This window comes from Puma concolor, chromosome B2 (genome assembly GCF_028749965.1).
Source record: "Puma concolor isolate L17-30 chromosome B2, mPumCon1.1.hap2, whole genome shotgun sequence".
Classification (NCBI taxonomy): Eukaryota; Metazoa; Chordata; class Mammalia; order Carnivora; family Felidae; genus Puma; species Puma concolor.
In genome coordinates this window covers 42,112,727-42,129,458 of record NC_141671.1, presented here as the reverse complement: position 1 = coordinate 42,129,458, position 16,732 = coordinate 42,112,727, and the positions used below count along the sequence as shown (strand labels likewise).

At 50.3% G+C, this 16,732-nt stretch overlaps 1 protein-coding gene across 3 annotated transcripts in view; it reads right to left on the bottom strand.

The window, feature by feature from the left end:
- The window catches only part of CUL9 (cullin 9), a 37,130-nt gene that overhangs the window by 17,109 nt on the left and 3,289 nt on the right, over positions 1-16,732 (bottom strand). For 2 of the 3 annotated variants that reach the window (XM_086706903.1, XM_086706904.1), the window contains exons 4-26: positions 16,209-16,718; positions 15,590-15,725; positions 15,248-15,441; positions 14,575-14,980; positions 13,970-14,162; positions 10,892-11,099; positions 8,860-9,056; positions 8,275-8,492; positions 6,869-7,118; positions 6,677-6,782; positions 5,897-6,124; positions 5,515-5,605; positions 5,242-5,413; positions 3,674-3,779; positions 3,340-3,435; positions 2,906-3,081; positions 2,487-2,620; positions 1,948-2,127; positions 1,652-1,761; positions 1,374-1,556; positions 1,082-1,242; positions 649-877; positions 365-554 (exon numbers count right to left, since the gene is read on the bottom strand). In XM_086706903.1, coding sequence (XP_086563029.1) covers positions 365-554; positions 649-877; positions 1,082-1,242; positions 1,374-1,556; positions 1,652-1,761; positions 1,948-2,127; positions 2,487-2,620; positions 2,906-3,081; positions 3,340-3,435; positions 3,674-3,779; positions 5,242-5,413; positions 5,515-5,605; positions 5,897-6,124; positions 6,677-6,782; positions 6,869-7,118; positions 8,275-8,492; positions 8,860-9,056; positions 10,892-11,099; positions 13,970-14,162; positions 14,575-14,980; positions 15,248-15,441; positions 15,590-15,725; positions 16,209-16,718 — 4,474 coding nt within the window. The remainder of the gene's footprint in view (positions 1-364; positions 555-648; positions 878-1,081; positions 1,243-1,373; positions 1,557-1,651; positions 1,762-1,947; positions 2,128-2,486; positions 2,621-2,905; positions 3,082-3,339; positions 3,436-3,673; positions 3,780-5,241; positions 5,414-5,514; positions 5,606-5,896; positions 6,125-6,676; positions 6,783-6,868; positions 7,119-8,274; positions 8,493-8,859; positions 9,057-10,891; positions 11,100-13,969; positions 14,163-14,574; positions 14,981-15,247; positions 15,442-15,589; positions 15,726-16,208; positions 16,719-16,732) is intronic. The other variant, XM_086706905.1, reaches the window with a different exon arrangement.

Sequence of the window (16,732 nt, the reverse complement as noted above, 5' to 3'; positions counted from 1 at the left end):
AAAACAAATCTAAAAAAAATCCAAAAACCAAAAAAACTTACAGAATGCAGCTAAAGCAATATTGAGAGGGAAATGAATACCCTTAAATGTTTTTACTTGGAAAGAAGCCTGAAAAGACTAAAAGTTAAGTAGGCATGCAACTTGAAGTTAGAAAAACAGAACAAATTCATACAAACGTGAGAGCAATAATGAGAGATACTAATAAAGACCTAACCCACCTTTTCACCCTTCCCTAGGAGACTGCTCTGCCTAGAGACCATTTTTGTTCATATCTACACATTTCTGTCCACAGGTCCTCTCCACTTCCTCTCCTGCCACCCCAAATCTCACCCCAATCTCCAATTGCCTGTCCCTATCTCCTCACTCTGGCTGTAGAAATTGGAGAACTGGTCAAGGGCATCACAGAATTCAGTGGGAAGGCACTTTCTGGGATGGTACAGGTAGCAGAGTGGGGAGACCGGCCAGCAGCGTGGTGACAGGACCAGTATGGAAACTGTTGGACTTGAATCTTCGATAAATAGTTCTTTCTCAGCCTCCTCTTCCTCTGCTTCCTCCTGAGAGATAGAAGGATTTCAAGGGCTCTTGGGCTCCCTTCTTTGGTCTAGTCTTTTGCTCTCCTATTCTCCCTCTCATTTCCCTTCCTCTTACCTCTTCTTCGTCCAGGCCCTGTTCTTCCTCATTCTCCTGCTCCAAGAGCAGCTTGTCAAGCCGCTGGAGCTGGAAGAGGTGGAACTGGTGCTGCAGCTCCTCGGACATGCTCAGGCTCCGCAGCATCTGCTGGGGGAGGCGGTTGGGGAAGCAGAGACCGATCTGCTCCAGCACGGCCCCCTCCAGCCAGCTCGAGCCCAAGCTCAGGAGACGGTCTGCCATGTAGTGCCTGCAGTGTCACACACAGGCCGGGCCGAGCCTCAGTGTGGGCACTCCACCCTGCTTCCCCTCTTCCTCCCTGCTCCCTTTCCACCAGTGCCATGGCCATCTCTGTATCTTAGTCCCTCCTCCTCCATCTTCTCTCCAAGACTCAAATCTTCACCCTTTCTAGACTCTAGGTCTCCCCTCCCCTACCTCTCAGACCTGCACTCACTGGTAGAAGTGCTCAAAAGTAGTAGCCAGCTCCAGGCCAGAAAGGACCATGATGGGCTCCAGGTGCCGCTGAAGCCTCCCCAGCATTTCCACTCCAGGGGCTCCACCAACCAGGCCGCCCTGGATCTGCTGGTCGATGTGCCTGGCAAACTGCTCACTTATCTGGGGGCAATGGAAAGGGCACAGGCCAACCATGAAGAGGGAGTGGAGCAGAAGAGTGGGCAGTGAGAGGAGGCGAAAGGCAGAGAAAGAAGCCAGCTCTCAGTGGTAACCAGGAGGCTGGTAGTACTCACGTGAGCAGCAGTGAGGAAGGACTGCTGTAGCAACGCGCCGGAGAAGCCACTGCGCAGAGCCAGCGTGAAGGCTGCCCGAGGCCCAAAGAGCTCTGAACCTGCTCTCTGCAAGTGCTCATAGAGTTTGCAGTACCGAGGCACGAAGTCGGGAGCCCTCCAGGCTGCAGCCAGGAACCTGCTGACCTGAGAAGAGAGGAGAAATAGCATAAAAGGTGTGGTCCCACATGCAATAGCCTAGCAGCCCTGCCCCGCCTCCCACTGCACTTCCTTCCACTCACCTGCTCTTGCACCACGCTCAGCCAGCATTGGGTTATGTTCCTCAGGCTGCTGCTTGGAAGAACTGGTGAAGGCCCGGGGCTCCGATCCCGGCCCTTACTGTTCTTGCTGACTGTGGAGACAGAGGGCAAAGGAAGGGGTTTCATCTCAGCCCCTGAGTGAATCTAGGGGATCTTGGGTACTGACCCCTGGAAAGGTGTGCACAGAGCAGTCAGGAAAAGTAAGATCCAAGAGGGGAAGGAGCCAGGTATCACCACTGGCCAGATTCTCAGCTCAACAGGCCATGGCTGGGACTTACTAGGCCGAGTGGATGGTTCAGGAGAAGGCCCAGGCGGAGGCTCTACATGCACCAGCAAGTGACAAAGGCGACGAACTCGAGAGGCAAAGGATGCCGCTCGACTCAGGGGGTTCTGAGAGCTCTCCCTTTGCTCTAAGTACTGATCCAGCAGCCATCCCAGGGAACTCACACCTTCCGCATCTAAAAGAAGACACAGACCAAAAACAGCTGATGGGAAATAGGGGAACAGATAGCCCAGGAAGAGGAGAGAAAAGGCCCAATTATACAAAAAGCCTTGGTTGGGGCGGGCAGCCAGGTCAAGCCCTCCCATCACCAAGGCTTACTTCATTGGGAGTCTAGGGGTACGCTAACAGGTTGGGGGTGGGGTAGAGAAGATTCAAATACCCAGTAGTCCCTGGGATAGGAAGGAGAGGAGCACTGAGGTGACAGGCCTTCGGGGATAAAGACAGGGACCAAGATAACCAAGAGCATTAACTCAGGTGATCCCTGGGAACAATTATGAGGAACTGGTTAGTGGGGCCAGGGGTCGCGATGGTTACCGGGGGAGGTGATGTTCTGCACCAGGGGGCTGACCAGGGCCTCCCAGCAGGTCTTGCCCAGCGCTTGGGCAGCCTCATCGTCAGGGAGGAAGCGATCAGCAAAATTCTGCTCGTGGCGCAAAACCCTGTTCAGTCTGGGAATAAGAGGTGTGTGGTCAAGGATTTAAGGCACAGGTTTTTGTGAGGCCTCCACTCAAGCACAGTCAGCTCCCAATCCCACCATGCTCAGTCCCCTAACCAGCTCGCAGCCATCAGCACGCACTTCTCACCTGTGTTCACCCTCCCCTCTTGTCCCGGCCGCTGCTTTACCTTTCAGACTTCTGCAGAAGTCTCCCACCACCTACTTCTTAGCAGTGTCCTCCTGATCCATTAACCTCTCCCCGCTCCCTTCAACCCCAGCCACTGTCTGCCCCACCCACCTGGGACAGAGCTGGAGGAGGCGCCTGCGGTCCTCTGCTATGTCCCGGCTCCAGGCTTGCGCCCGAATGGTGTAGAAGAGACAGGTACGGCGACACAGCTGCTCCCGGAATAGTGGCCAGAAAGTGGGCTTCGGGCCCAAGACCTCCACACCTCGAACCCGGGTGTCAATGCCACCCTGTAACATGCACACACTTGTCTGTCACCTAAGCCACCCAGCCACCAAGGACTACCAAGAAAAAGCCAGGCCTCACACCCTGAATTCCCTTGGAGGCACTTGAGATATTCTCACATCTCTGGAACTCAACAGGCTTCTGGGCCATCCCGGAGCAGGTATGTGGCCTGAGCCTGGCCCCCCAAGTGCTGGGGAATGCAGTCACTATGGAGACCCTGTACTACCCCGTGATTCCCAGCCCAGCCTCTTCCCTCACTCTACCTGCTGGCAACGCTTTATGCGGATCTGGATGATGGGCCAGAAGCGGTTCAGGTTCTCCAGGAGGATCACCCTGCTGGCAGAGGGCATCACATTCACCTGATGGGGCAGGGGAGGAGAGAGAACTGTCACCTCTGGAAGTGGGGTCGGACAGACTATTGATAGCAGCCACAAGTCTTGTGATGGTGTGTGCCCTTTACTTCTGCACCGAGCCCACAAACCCGCACAAATCTGCTTCCCGAACTCTGCCCTCACTGCTTATGATTGCAGGCAATGCCTGCCTGGGGGAAGGAATATGGAGTAAGGTCAAGGTGGGGGAGGGCACCAGGGTCCTCACCGTGTTGAGCTCAGTGCTGATGCAGCTGGCACTGTCACCCCCAAACACAACCACTCTGGCTGGCATGTAACTTGAGTCCTCACTGGCCACGAGCAAAGTCAGCTGCCTGAGACAAAAGAAAACAATCAGTTAGAACAGGGACCCTGGTCTTTGTTCAAAGTGACTTCAACCTACCACTTCTTCCTCAGACTCCTGTCTCTCTGCTGCCTCCTTAACTGTCAGTGTTCCCGGATCCCCTGCTCTCCTCTTATCTTTCCCCAAAAGGAATTTTTTTCTTCAAAATGACTTTATTTAGAAACCATAGTTTCAAGCAAAACACGAATACTCTACTCCAAATCCACATGTCTACACTAGACGGCTCCTCTTAGCTTTCATACCATGTACCCAACAGACATTTCCATGTCACAACGCATAGGTACCTCTAAGTCAACATGCCTAAATGGAACCATGATCCATCCACAGAAGCCTGCTCCTCTTCCATCATCCTTCTTGGGAAAGAAAACTGCCATCTACCAGAGCACTCTGTCACTATGACTTCTCCCACTCATGGCTTCCCTCATGTCAATGGCATGTCCTATAGACTCTGCCCCTTGAGATCTCCCAGTCTGCCACCCCTCACTATTCCCACTCCCTGTGCCTAACTGAAGACATTCATTTCTCAACTAGATCACTGCATAAACCGTCCAAATCTTTCTCGGGCCTCCAACCCAAACTGCCATGATTGCCAGAGTGACTTTTCTAAATTAAAAAAAAAAAATCTTGTTTTGTCTCTTCTCTCCTTAAAATCCTTCAATGGCTCCCCAAGTTCCAGAATAAAGCTCAAACTTCTTAGCTCACAAAACTCTCTGTGGTCTGGCTCTGCCTAGTTTTATGGCGGTCTCCTGCCATTTCACGACAAACACCCTTCATTCCAGACAAACACAGTTACTTAAGTTTCCCCCAAATACATCATTACATTTCTTACTAACATTTTGCACATATGCTGTCCCTCTGCCTGGACTTCCCACTTCCTTCTATTTACACAGCTAATTTCTACTTTGGAGCTCTGCTCACTTAGCCCCACCTTCTAGAAGGCTTCTCCCACCTCTTACTTGGCCTCAGGGTCCAGGGCACATGGTGGTTTTTCTTACTCTTACTGATTCTCCAGCCTAGTTCCCCAAGAAGACTGCAAGTTCCCTGAAGACGGGTACCATATCTTATTGTCCTTATAGCCCCAGACCCTGGCCCAGTGCCTGGCACAGAGTATACATTAAACAAGCACCCATGGGAAGAGTGAATAAGGCAGTTGTCAATCTCCCTCAACACCATGCACAGGATAGTGACATCTATACCTGTGGGCGGAGTACATCACCAGGCTCAGGGAGTGAGGATGTCTATACTGCACAAGGAATGCAGATCAATGTGTCTATCTGTTTACTGCACAAAATGGGTTTGAGTGTGTCTCACACATAGGGGTTACAGACAGGGTTGCGTATATGTGGGTGCTTTGGAAAATATATGCTGGGGTGTATCAGAATATTCCCACACACGTGTGTGTGCACCTATGGTGCACATGGGCATGTTCACACCTAATAAGAACACCACGGTGCATGTGCAAGGTGATGTAGTGGGAGCCAGTGCTGCCATTGGACTCCCAGTAGGTCTTGGGGTTTCGATCCGTCAGCTTGCTGGCCCGGTGAGGGTTGGAAGACACCTCCACCTTCTCCCAGCACTTGTCCTCCTTCACTTCCACACTGGAGCCTGGGGGCAAGTGGGAAGTTAGTTGAGAGAGAAAAAAGTAAAAAGACAGAGAGAAGAAATACTGGGGTGGGAGCCAGGAGAAAGCAGATTGGGACACAGACCCTGGCAGAGATGCCTGAGGAACACGTCAAAGAAGGGGATGTTGATGGGTCGGTGGGTTCGTCTGTGGTCTTCGATCTGGCCCAGCACCATCTACAGCCAGAACATCAGAGAGAAGGGGCGCGGTGAGGAAGGAAGAACATGAAGAACACACAGAAACAGGTATGGAGAACAAGTCAAGGAGCAACAAAACACTCAACCTCTCCCTTCACAAATTTTGGCAGAACGGGACCATGTGGGGTAAAGAAAGGCCGGGAAACAAGTGCCCCAGATTTGCTACCACTTGTGCCAAGTAGGGTTACCAAACAGGGACACACACCGAATCCCCTTCCCCTGCTTCTCACTTATGTTCTCCCTAAGCTCTGGACCCACAAGCCTCCTCACCTGAATGCAGCCAGCCAGGATGCTGGAGGTGAGGTTACTATAGAGCTGGGCATGTTTTTCACACTCAGTCACCAGGTCCCGAAGCTCACAGGCCAGCAGCAGCTGAGCCGAGTGCTTGTCCAGGACTTTGGAGAGGGCCTCTTTGGCTCCCAGGCAGCAGAGAACCACTGCATAGTCCTTGTGCATTGAGGCCAGGCGATGCAGAAAGCAGAGCAGCTCCTGAACAATCTGAGCCCGGAGCCACAAGATTAATGTATGGGACGCAAAGGGCAGGCCACATAAAGGATGAGGGGTGGGTTCGAAAAGGGAATGTGGTGGCTGAGACTTTGGAGAAGTTTGAAAGTCCAGGGAAAGGAGAGTACCAAAGAAGGTTGGGACAGAACAGCGGGGGTGCTGGGACTCCAGAGGTGCCAGAAGCAGGGTCTGGGCACAGCTTCCAATGCTTCTTGCTGCCAGGGCGAAGCTCTCTCAAGAGCCCACCTTGGTGCCTGAGCCTTGGTCCACAATCCACAAACCGGGGAGGGTGGAGAGCGAGGAATGTTTGGATTGGTGAATGGGGGCTTCTCCTAAACCCAGAATCTAAAATCCAGCTGCAGGCAAAAGATTATTCTTCAAAGGCCCCAGTTCTGAGCATTCTTAGAGGAAATTCCTTCCTCTCCACCCCTCTCAGTGTTCAGACTCATCCAGAAAGGCTGTGCTTTGCCTTCCATTGCCTCACAAAGGTAGCCAGCGCCCCAGAGGCTGCCTCTCCCTCCCCTGCCTTTATTGGGGCCCTGGTACCTCAGAGTCACTGCTAGGGCCATTCAGACAGTTGAGGCAGGGCTCCAAGACCTCATGCCAGGGGAGGACCATCGCCTCAGGGTGATCCAGTAGCCGAGTCATGACCCTAGTGACGGGATGAAACAAGCAAAGTCCCTGCAGTCCGCAGCTCCCCTTACCTCCGATGCACGGGTGCCCCAACAGGGCCCTCACCTCAATGCAGTCAGCAGCAGAGTTTTGTTGGGTCCCGGGGCATCCAGAGTCCGCAGCAACAGGAGGAAGGGCTGAGTCTCCTGCTGGAGGCGCTTTAGGAGGGGTCTCACGGCGCCCCCTGGGCCGCCCTCCCGGCACAGCACCCGCTCTAAGCCCAGTAGGAGTTCCGCAGATGGGCCCCCTGCTAGGGACCGGATCAGATGCTCAGGGGACCCATCCTGGCCCTGGGTGCCAGGGGTTTCCAGTGCTGCTGCCAGACGCATGGGAGGAAAAACATGAGTATGAAGAGGAGTCAGTCATGCAAGGTGGTCAAACCACGAACTGGACAAGTCCAGAAAACCACCCCCAAATTTTCCTCCTATTTGGAGGACTGTCTGTAGTTTGTACCAAACTGTGGGGATTTTCTTCTCTGGCCCCAGTATATAGCTAGCTGCATCTGGAAAAAAGTTTAGTTCGGCAAACACTGTCATGTTAAACGCGTAAATTTTTAATCTCTATAGTCATACAATTACTTTTCATCATTAAATGGGAGCTTTGTGGTTACCTAAGCCAATAAATATTAGCTATTATAATTACATCCCTCTACTACCTATCACGGTGGCTTTAAAGATTTTTTTAAAAATTTTTTGAAGTTTTTATTTATTTATTTTAAAAGAAAGAGAGAGAGAGAGACAGAGCATGCACACGTGCACAACAGGGGAGGGGCAGAGAGAAAAGGAGAGAATCCCAAGCAGGCTCTGCACTGTCAGGACGGAGCCCCATATGGGGCTTGAACTCACAAACCATGAGATAATGACCTGAGCCGAAATCAAGAGTCGGACACTTAACCGACTGAGCCACCCAGGTGCCCCTAAAGATTTTATTTTTTATTTTTTTACCGTTTATTCTTTTTTGGGAGACAGAGAGGGACAGAGCGCAAGTGGGGGAGGAGCAAAGAGAGAGGGAGACACAGAATCTGAAGCAGGCTCCAGGCTCTGAGCTGTCAGCACAGAGCCTGATGTGGAGCTCGAACTCGCAAACCGAGACATCATGACCCGAGCCAAAGTTGGACATCTAATCGACTCAGCCACCCAGGTGCCCCAAGATTTTATTTTTAAGTAATCTCTACACCCAACATGGAGCTGGAACTTACAACCCAGAGATCAAGAGTCACATGCTCTACTGGCTGAGCCAGTCAGGCACCCTGCATGGTGGCTTTACTCTAGGTAACGCTAGTCTAGAGTATCCTTCTCCTCTTGGTCAGGAAGTTTTACTTAAGCTCTAACTTGAGTGCCAAAACCCTTACTCGTTTCCTGAAGGTTTATCATGTCTTTCCAGTAAGGTACTAGTACATAAGCCTTAGCCCTTCTGGCCACAGGCCAGCACTGCCCGATTCCTCGGCAGAACCACCCCCTCCACAATGGTACCTGTGTGCTCAGGACAGCCTGGCGGCTCTGAGTAGCGATTGAGAAGCATCATGAGGATGGTACGTGTGGTGGGCATGGGTTCTGTCCCCGGTGCTATCCCAGAGTGCCTGAACAAGGTGTCTCTCAGCTCCCGGGTTATAATCTGGTCCCCCAGAGTGTGGTGGTTGCACAGAAGCAGGTTGAGCAGGAGCAGACCGTTTCTCACTGCGGAGGAACACCTGGGAGGAGGGAGGTAATCCCGGGAAGAAATTGAAACAGAGTGAATGCAACGGAAGCAGGAAGCAAGCACAGAGGGGAAGAGGCCCGCAGCTGGGGGAAGAGAGGGCTCCAGGACTCCTGTGAGGCCAGGACATCTGGCTCCCTGATCTCAAGCCACTCCTCCCAACCCCAGGAAGGAAGGCCAGGGTGCCCTTGCTCTCTCTGGGGATCTCCCTACCCCCAACCACTTGACCTCTCTACCAGTAACAGTCAGAGAGGGCCACCAATGTTTCATCCAGAGGTAACAACACGAAGGGAATTTCTGTGAAGCACAGAGCAGCAGCGGGGGTTGGGGCTTAGCAGGAATTTGGAGGGTGATGCCCTGACCCCTCTGTGTTCAGCATCAGGATCACGGCTGCGGGGACAGTAAGAAGCAGGCTCTCAGAGCCTGGGCGGGTGGCTGAGTCAATGCTGGCGAAGATCTCTCTGGTCATCTGGGCATCAAACAAAGGATGGATAGAATCTCGGCCAGTGATAAAAGTGGGGATCTCCGAGGAGCTGGCAACGGCCAGCATCTTCAGTGCCTGCAAGGGGGATGTGGAAGCAGAATTAGTTATGGGTAGAGCCGCCATGCAGAGAAAGAGGAGAGCCAGGCCCTCATTCTCTGACCCCAAACTTTGGGGCAGCTGAGCTGTTGGCAAATAGGTCGAGTAGGAGATGGAAATGGAAGAGGTGGTGATGGGATACCAATGATAAAAACAAAAAGAAAGACAAGAGAAGAAAGCAAAGAAAATACTGAGGCTCAGTGATAAAATCAGTCAGCAACTTCTCTCTGCCAGCGCCAAGGCAAACTGAGTGGGATGGCTGCCCCCTCCCGTAGCTACCTCTCAAGATGGGGCCCTTTCATAGCATCTAGTTGTATTCAAAGGCTTTACCTTGACATTGTCTTCCACGTCACTGGACCACCCCTCCCTTTGTAGAACCTCCCTTCTCTTGAGTGCCAGGATCTCATATACTCCTGGTTGTCCTGCCTCCCTGGAATTCCTCTGCCAAATCCTTGAATGTGGAAGTTCCTGCCCCCTTCTCACTCTGTACTCCCTCCCTAGACAACTTCATCTGCTCCCATCGCTTCAATCACCACCACTAGGCCAACACTCTCAAACCTATGTCCCTTGACCTCTAAAGCCAGTAGCCAGCCCTCCTCGACAAGACTATTTGGGTTGTCTCACAGGAAGAGCGGTTGGAATTCTAGGAAAAAATACTTGGAATGCATGAACGTGTCTGCTGGTACTACAAAGAAAATGAAATTAAGATGAAAGCTATACCTCTCTTCCCTGGTGAAAGGGAGGACACTTGAGAAGAAACCCTCTAGGGAGGGAGAAGATTAGAACTAATTCTCAGGACACTCTCCCTTTTAAGGCCTGAATTCTCCACACTACCATTACGCCATGTCACAACGAGGCTTTCTCCCTTTGGTTACCCCAATCTCCCCAGTTAGCTGAATTCTATAAACCTGAAGTTATAAATAAGATGATGCCAGTTTGCTACAGGGCAAAGAGTTTGAATTTAGGGGCAAATGCTGTATTTTGGTCATGCAATCTGAAAGGGTTGGGGAATTCTCTGAGCAAACACGGCCTAGATGATGAATGCTTGGCTGCTCTGCAGAGCAGCACCTAGCTGGCCCCGCACAGGAAAAGAGCCTCCCAACCTCGCTCTGAGACAGCCTAACATAAGGGGACTGGGGCTCCTGTCCGTGTTGTTGCCATTATACTGTCAGAATCCATTCTCAGAACTGATCTGGATGAAGCCTACCTGCCCCCCTCAGGGACTCCAAGCTATACAGAGCACACCCTGTCCACACCTCCTACCAGCCAGCACTTGTGTCTGGAGTAGTCAGGAAGCTAATTCTTCTATAAGCTCCCCTGGATGAGGGCCCCCCTTCCTCTGGGCCCAGGTGGCAAGGCACCCACATCTGGTGAGGGAGTATTTTCTGTGTAAGGGTACCACTCAGATCAAAGGGTAAAAAATCATTTTGGCACATGCAGAAAATTAGTCTCCAACCAGATATCTAACTGTAACTAAAAAGATATGGGAAACTGAACAAACCTAAAAACTCAATTCCAGACCTTCTTTCCATACCTCTTCCTCCTTCCACATTCCCCCACTTAGTGAATGACCTCCTCATCCCCTCTGCTGCTCCATTTTAAACCTGGGAGTCATTCTTAAAAACATTCTCCCTTTCTTCCGACACACATTCAATCGCAAAGGCTGTTCCGCTAGAACCTTCAACCCACCTGCATCTTTCCATCCTAATGTCTCCTCCCTGGTCTAAATCACCACAGTACCTCCTCAAGATCAGTGGTCCCCCGGCCTGCCCCTCCTGCCCATCACTCTCTCCCACCAGGCCCAGTCCACTCACCGCCAGCCCTGCCTGCTGCACCAGGACGGAAGTCTTATATTCTTGCATGCAAACCAGCACAGCGTAGATGCCACCCTCCCTGGCAAAGAGTGGGCGCCACTCATGCTTGGTCATGAGCAGGTAGAGGAGGCGCAGGGCCAGCACCACCACCATCTTCTCTCCCACCTGGTTGGTCAGCAGCTCCACCAGCGTCTTCACTAGCTTCTCTCTTAGAGAGAAGAGACATTGGAGTTCCCCATCCCAAAAGTCACACCTGACTCCCTCTCCAACCCTCTCCACCAAGATCCATCACCCCCACCATTATCCAAGCTGCTCTTGCCTTAGTTCCACTCTTCCCTCCCTCTCCTCTGCAGGCTAACTGCCTCTGGCTCCTCACCTCATGAAGGAGGCAGTAGAGCAAAATGGTTACCAACTCTGGCTCACCTTTTCTTTTTTTTTTGTTGGGAGAGAAAGAAAGAGAGAGAAAACGTCTGTGCATACATGCACGTGTCAAACACAAGTAGGAGAAGGACACAGGGAGAGGGAGGGAGAATTGTAAGCGGGCTCCATGCCCAGTATGGAGCCCAAAGTGGGGCTCAACCTCACAACCATGAGATCATGACTGGAATAAAAATCAAGAGTTGGACACTTAACAGACTAAGCCACCCAGCCAGCCCTGGTTTACCTTTTCAAATAAATCTATAAATTCAATGTAATTCTAATCACAATGTTTGAAAGGTTTTTTACAAAACATATGGCAGGTAGATTTGGGCATAAGATGAGAAAATATGCAAGAATAGTCAAGAAATGTTTAGAAAGAAATAATGGTAGACTTGTCTGCTAGCTAACAAAAGATAAATTTATAAAAATTAAAATTCTGGAAATGACGCAGGATAGATACAGATCGCTAGGTAAGGGTGGCATCCCAGCCAATGAGAAGAGCAAGGACCATGTGACACATGAGGTGGAGACACCTGAAACAATTACAGCTGGGGTTCTGCCTCACTCCATCAGCATAAATAAACTGCAAACAGATTTTAAAGTAAATGTAAAAAACAAAACCATAGCTATCCTTAGAAAATAAAGACAAATACTTTTTATAATCTTGAAATAGGACAGACTCACTCAAAACCTAGAAGCCATTAAAAAGTTTAAAAGTATTCTAGAGGCACTGAGAGGCTCAGTCGGTTAAACATCCGACTTTAGCACAGGTCATGATCTCGCGGTTTGTGAGTTCAGGCCCTGCATTGGGCTCTGTGCTGACAGCTCGGAGCCTGGGGCCTGCTTTGGATTCTGTGTCTCTCTCTCTCTCTGCCCCTCCCCCCATTTGTGCTCTGTCTCTGTGTCTCAAAAAAATAAACATTTAAAATATTAAAATATTCTAACGCAGGGGTGACTGACTGGCTTGGTCAGTAGAATAGGTGACTCTTGATCTCAGGGTCATGAGTTCGAGCCCCATGTTGGACGTAGAGCCTACTTAAAGGTTAATTAATTAATTCTAACATAAAATTCTAAAACTTCAGCACAATGAAAGACACTGTCCACAAAGTTAAGAGATAAGCAATATGAGTTAGAGAGAGAGTCCTATGGAAATGCTAATTTGAAGGAAAGGAAGAAGTGCTCCAGAGTTCCTAGATCACACTGAGTGTCACAAGAATAAAACTGGATTTATTTCTTCCCCACAGGGACAGAGATGTATGTTGAGGAGGTGGCCTGGGAAAGTTCTGCCTTTATTTGTCTTCTCTCATGAACTTTTTGATGACTACAACATGAATCAAATATGCTTTAAATATAAATCCCCTTGTGTAGCCAGGACTTATTATAAACAAGTTAATACAACATGGGCAATATATATGAATGGATACAGGAATATAAGTAAGGATGTTTACCAAAATGTTAACAGTGACTCTCTCTGCAAAAGGTCTTCAGATGATTTTTATCTTCATAATCGTCTAATTCTTTTTTTACAGTGGGCATATATTATTTTACACCCAGAAAATAGTTAACATGATTTTGAAAAATAACCAGCAAAATATGTGAAACATAAATAACCAATTCATATCCAGAGTGCCTACAAATCAGTAAGAAAAAAATGAAGACCCAATAAGAAAATGGGCTAAGGATAAGAACAAATTTATAGAAGAAACACAATGAATGTGGGCAAATGTGCTTGACTTCACTAGAACTAAGAAATGAAAACAAAGACACCAATCGTTTAAAATTCTGCCAATCTGATAGATTTAAAAAATAATAGTATCCAGTGTTGGCGGCTGTGAGGAAAATGAACCCATCAGAACACTGTACTTGAACTTGGATATAATCACGTGCAGAATCCTGTGTATCAGAGAAAATAATGAGGCAGCTCTATGTGGACTGGCATGTAGAGCTTTCTTAGACACACTGAGTGTGTAGGAGTGTGCAGGGAAAGCACAGAAACGTGTAGTACGATTACAATTATTTACACACAAACTCAGAAGATGTTCTATTTCGAAACACACTAACAAATGTAAATCTATGGAAGGTCTGAAGAATCCACAGCAGACTGGCAACAGTGGTGAAGAAGGACTTAGTCTTTTCCTTCTATGTTCTATTACATCCTTCAGGTCTTTCAAAATGAGAATGTATTTGTGTATTATTTGTATAATTAAGTAGTGATTTAAAAAATACCTTTGAAAATAGAAAGAAAACAGGAAGGGATAATAAAGAAAAGAAAAGAACTCAATCTCTAGGGCCAACAGGACCTACATTTGAATCCTGGCTGTGCTATCTATCAAACTCTGTGCAAACTCTTAAATGCTCTAAGGTTCAGTTTCCTCACCCATACAATGCCATAAGCATAGTATCAACTCTTCCTCAGGAAGGAAGAAAGAGAAGGATTTAATGAGAAAATGCATGTAGAGCCTGACACAGAGTAAGTGCTCCAAGAATATTATGATATTCCATTATATTATTGCATCCTCCTGCTCGACTACTCCCTCAGGCTGACCCTTCTTTCAGTCCCAGCCTTTCAAATTCCTGATATAGCTCCTTCCCTCTCTACCACCATCCTCCCCCAATGGCAGCTTAAACCAAAACCCCTTCCTTCCCCACCATTCTAACCTCAGGGATCTGTCAGGACGGACCAGAGGGTGGTCCCGCTCAGTGGCCTCCTCCACAGCCTGAGAGAGGGCATAGAGGCCTGAGAGCTGCAGGTCTGTGTCCAAGCTGGATATCTGCACGGTGGCCACGACTGCTGCCACATGCTGATCCAGGGAGCTGCGTGGACCAGGACCCCGCAAGCCTCTAGCCATTTCTGAAATTGGTGAGGGAAAGGTAGTGGCTTAAAAAAATTGAGGATGCTCCAAGTTGGAAGTGTTTAAAGGTCAAACCCAGTTACCCTACTGACATTTTAATACATTATTCATTACTGTAGCTTGCATTCTGAACTTTTCCAATTCTGTACCAGGGATTTAATAGCCAAACGCAGAAGATGAAGATATTCCAGAAAACAGACCCTCCTTTTCCAGGGATACTGAAGATAGGGAGCAGTGATTGGTTACACACACTCAAGGTCAAAGGAAGGAAGATGGATGAATGCTTCCAAAGCATTTTCCCATGCAACAGCAATCTTCCTCCATAGCTTTCCTCTACCCTAACTACTTCTGTGGGGACTGCCCGGGACTTGTTCCAACTTCTTCACCCTCCCTTCCCAGCACCTGACTCACCACTGGCTGCCTCCTTCATCTCAGGGGGAAGAACCATCCCCTCAGTCACCAGAAGTTGATTAAACAGCTGTGAATCACTCTGTGCCATGGGGGGCTCAGTTTTTCCCTTGGCAGTGTCTGCATCTGCCTTTGGGGGCTCAGCTTTTGCTTTGGGAGACTCAGTCTCTTCTTCTGAGAAGTTGACCTCCAACTTGGACTCCTCTTCTGGATTTGGAGAACATGAGTGACTTCGTGAAGAAGACGAGATGCTCAGTTCATCAGGCAGCAGTGCATACTTGGTGTAGATTTGGGAGTTGAGCAGGTCACTGAGGGTACTGCCCTCAAACCGATTACTGAGCACCTGCAGCAGACCCTCAGCCATCTCTACGGGCACGGAGATTTCCCCCAAGGCCTTTTCACCCAGGGTCTGTCAACAGAAGGAGGTATGCATTTCAGGCACGGGCAGACGCAAAGGTCCTAGGGGACAGTAATAGACAGGGTGGCCGCCTCCCGCCATGACTTGCACACTTCTACATACCAGACCTCACGGAATTTGTCTCCTTCCCCAGCAGGCCCCCTCATACTCTCTCATCTCTAGCTCCAGCCTCCCCCTAAGCACTCCCTTATCTAGAACTCCCTTAGAGAATCTCACCTCCAAATCCACTACAAACCAAGTATCTCAGGCCTAAGATACCTCATCCAGGTTCTCCCGAAGATTCTGGAGAATTGGCTGCTGCTCACATGCATCCAGCTTCTTGATGAAGAAGAGCAGCTCCCACCACTCAGCCTGAGTCAGGTATCCCAATCGCTCATTCTTCTGAGGCTCAGGCTGGAGGTATGGCAAAGAGTAGAGCCCCTCCACAGGTTTCCAGTCCCAGGAGGGAAGTGCTGAGGATATAGGCACAGGGGTGTCGTCATCCAACAGGAACAGAGTGCATTTCTGAATCTCTGGGGCAGCTCCTAGTCAGGAGTACCTTTGTCCCAGTCCTACTCCTCTGCTCAAAGACATGCTGTCCATGTGCCCTCTAAGGCTCACCTGTGCCCAGCAGAGGAGCCCCTGCCCCCTTCTCCACAGCTCCTGAAGCCGCATCCTCAGCAGCTTCCTCAGGGCCCAAGATCTCCAGCATGTGCCAGTGCACCCAGTAGGTGCGGCCCGTTGACTGCCAGAAGACCTGGTATGGAGGGAAGAAGAAAGAAGGACGAATTGGCCTCTGACCCCTGGGCGGTGCAGGCTTGAGAGGATAAGGCTGGGCACACAGTCCTCAGATGCACACCTGACTAAGCTTCAGAAAGCCTCTGTATGGCAAAAGACTCCACTCTCCAAAGGGTGGGCCCTGCCTCTCATCTCCTCCTGACCTTGATGGCCTCTGCTCTGACACTCCCTTCCAGCCAACTCCATGGGTGGGGGCTAGAGGGTGTCTCTATATATCAGCTGTGTTTCCCGGGTATGAGTCTGCTTGGCCTCATAGCCCACCCACTCCCACTAGATTTTCTCAGCCCTCCAAATTTTCCCAACCCCCTTTAACCATTCTAATCCCCTTGGGGGTTTTCTCCATGGGTGGCCTGCCAGAGAGCCCCCTACTTGGAAGCCCCACCTATACCTTTCCACCTAAATCCCCAACAGTGTCCCACACATGACCTCTGCCCTTGCTCACCTGCACAGGGGGCACGCCATTGTTGCTTTGCCGGAACTCGCCCTCGTCCCCAGCGCTGACCTCCTCGTAGTCATCCAGCATGCGAACTCGCATCCCAGCCTGCAGCGTCTCTCGCACGTACTCACCATAGCCACAGCGACTCGAGAATTCAGAGCGCTGACGGAAGGCCCGTTCTTGCTTTCTAGGGGTGGCAACCATGGCAGGGAGCAAAAGACTAGGGCCTGAAACGCAGGGCTGAAAGATGGACCGCGTTGGCCGCGGTGATGACGTGCTCTGTTCGCTGAGGTTCCGGGCCCAGCCCATGCTCCGCACCAGCTCTGAGATGAGGCTGCCCACAGCCATACTGAACTCCAGCTCCCGCTGCCCCCGGCTTTTCTCCCGGCTGAACTCCCTTGGGGACAGGGAGCCTTGGTCTCCAGCCCCTGGCTCTGGACTGTTATTCAGCTGATCCAGCAGGGAGGTGACACATAGGTAACGTTTCACCAGGGAGAAGAGCAGCTTTCCTGGGATCTGTAGGACACAGT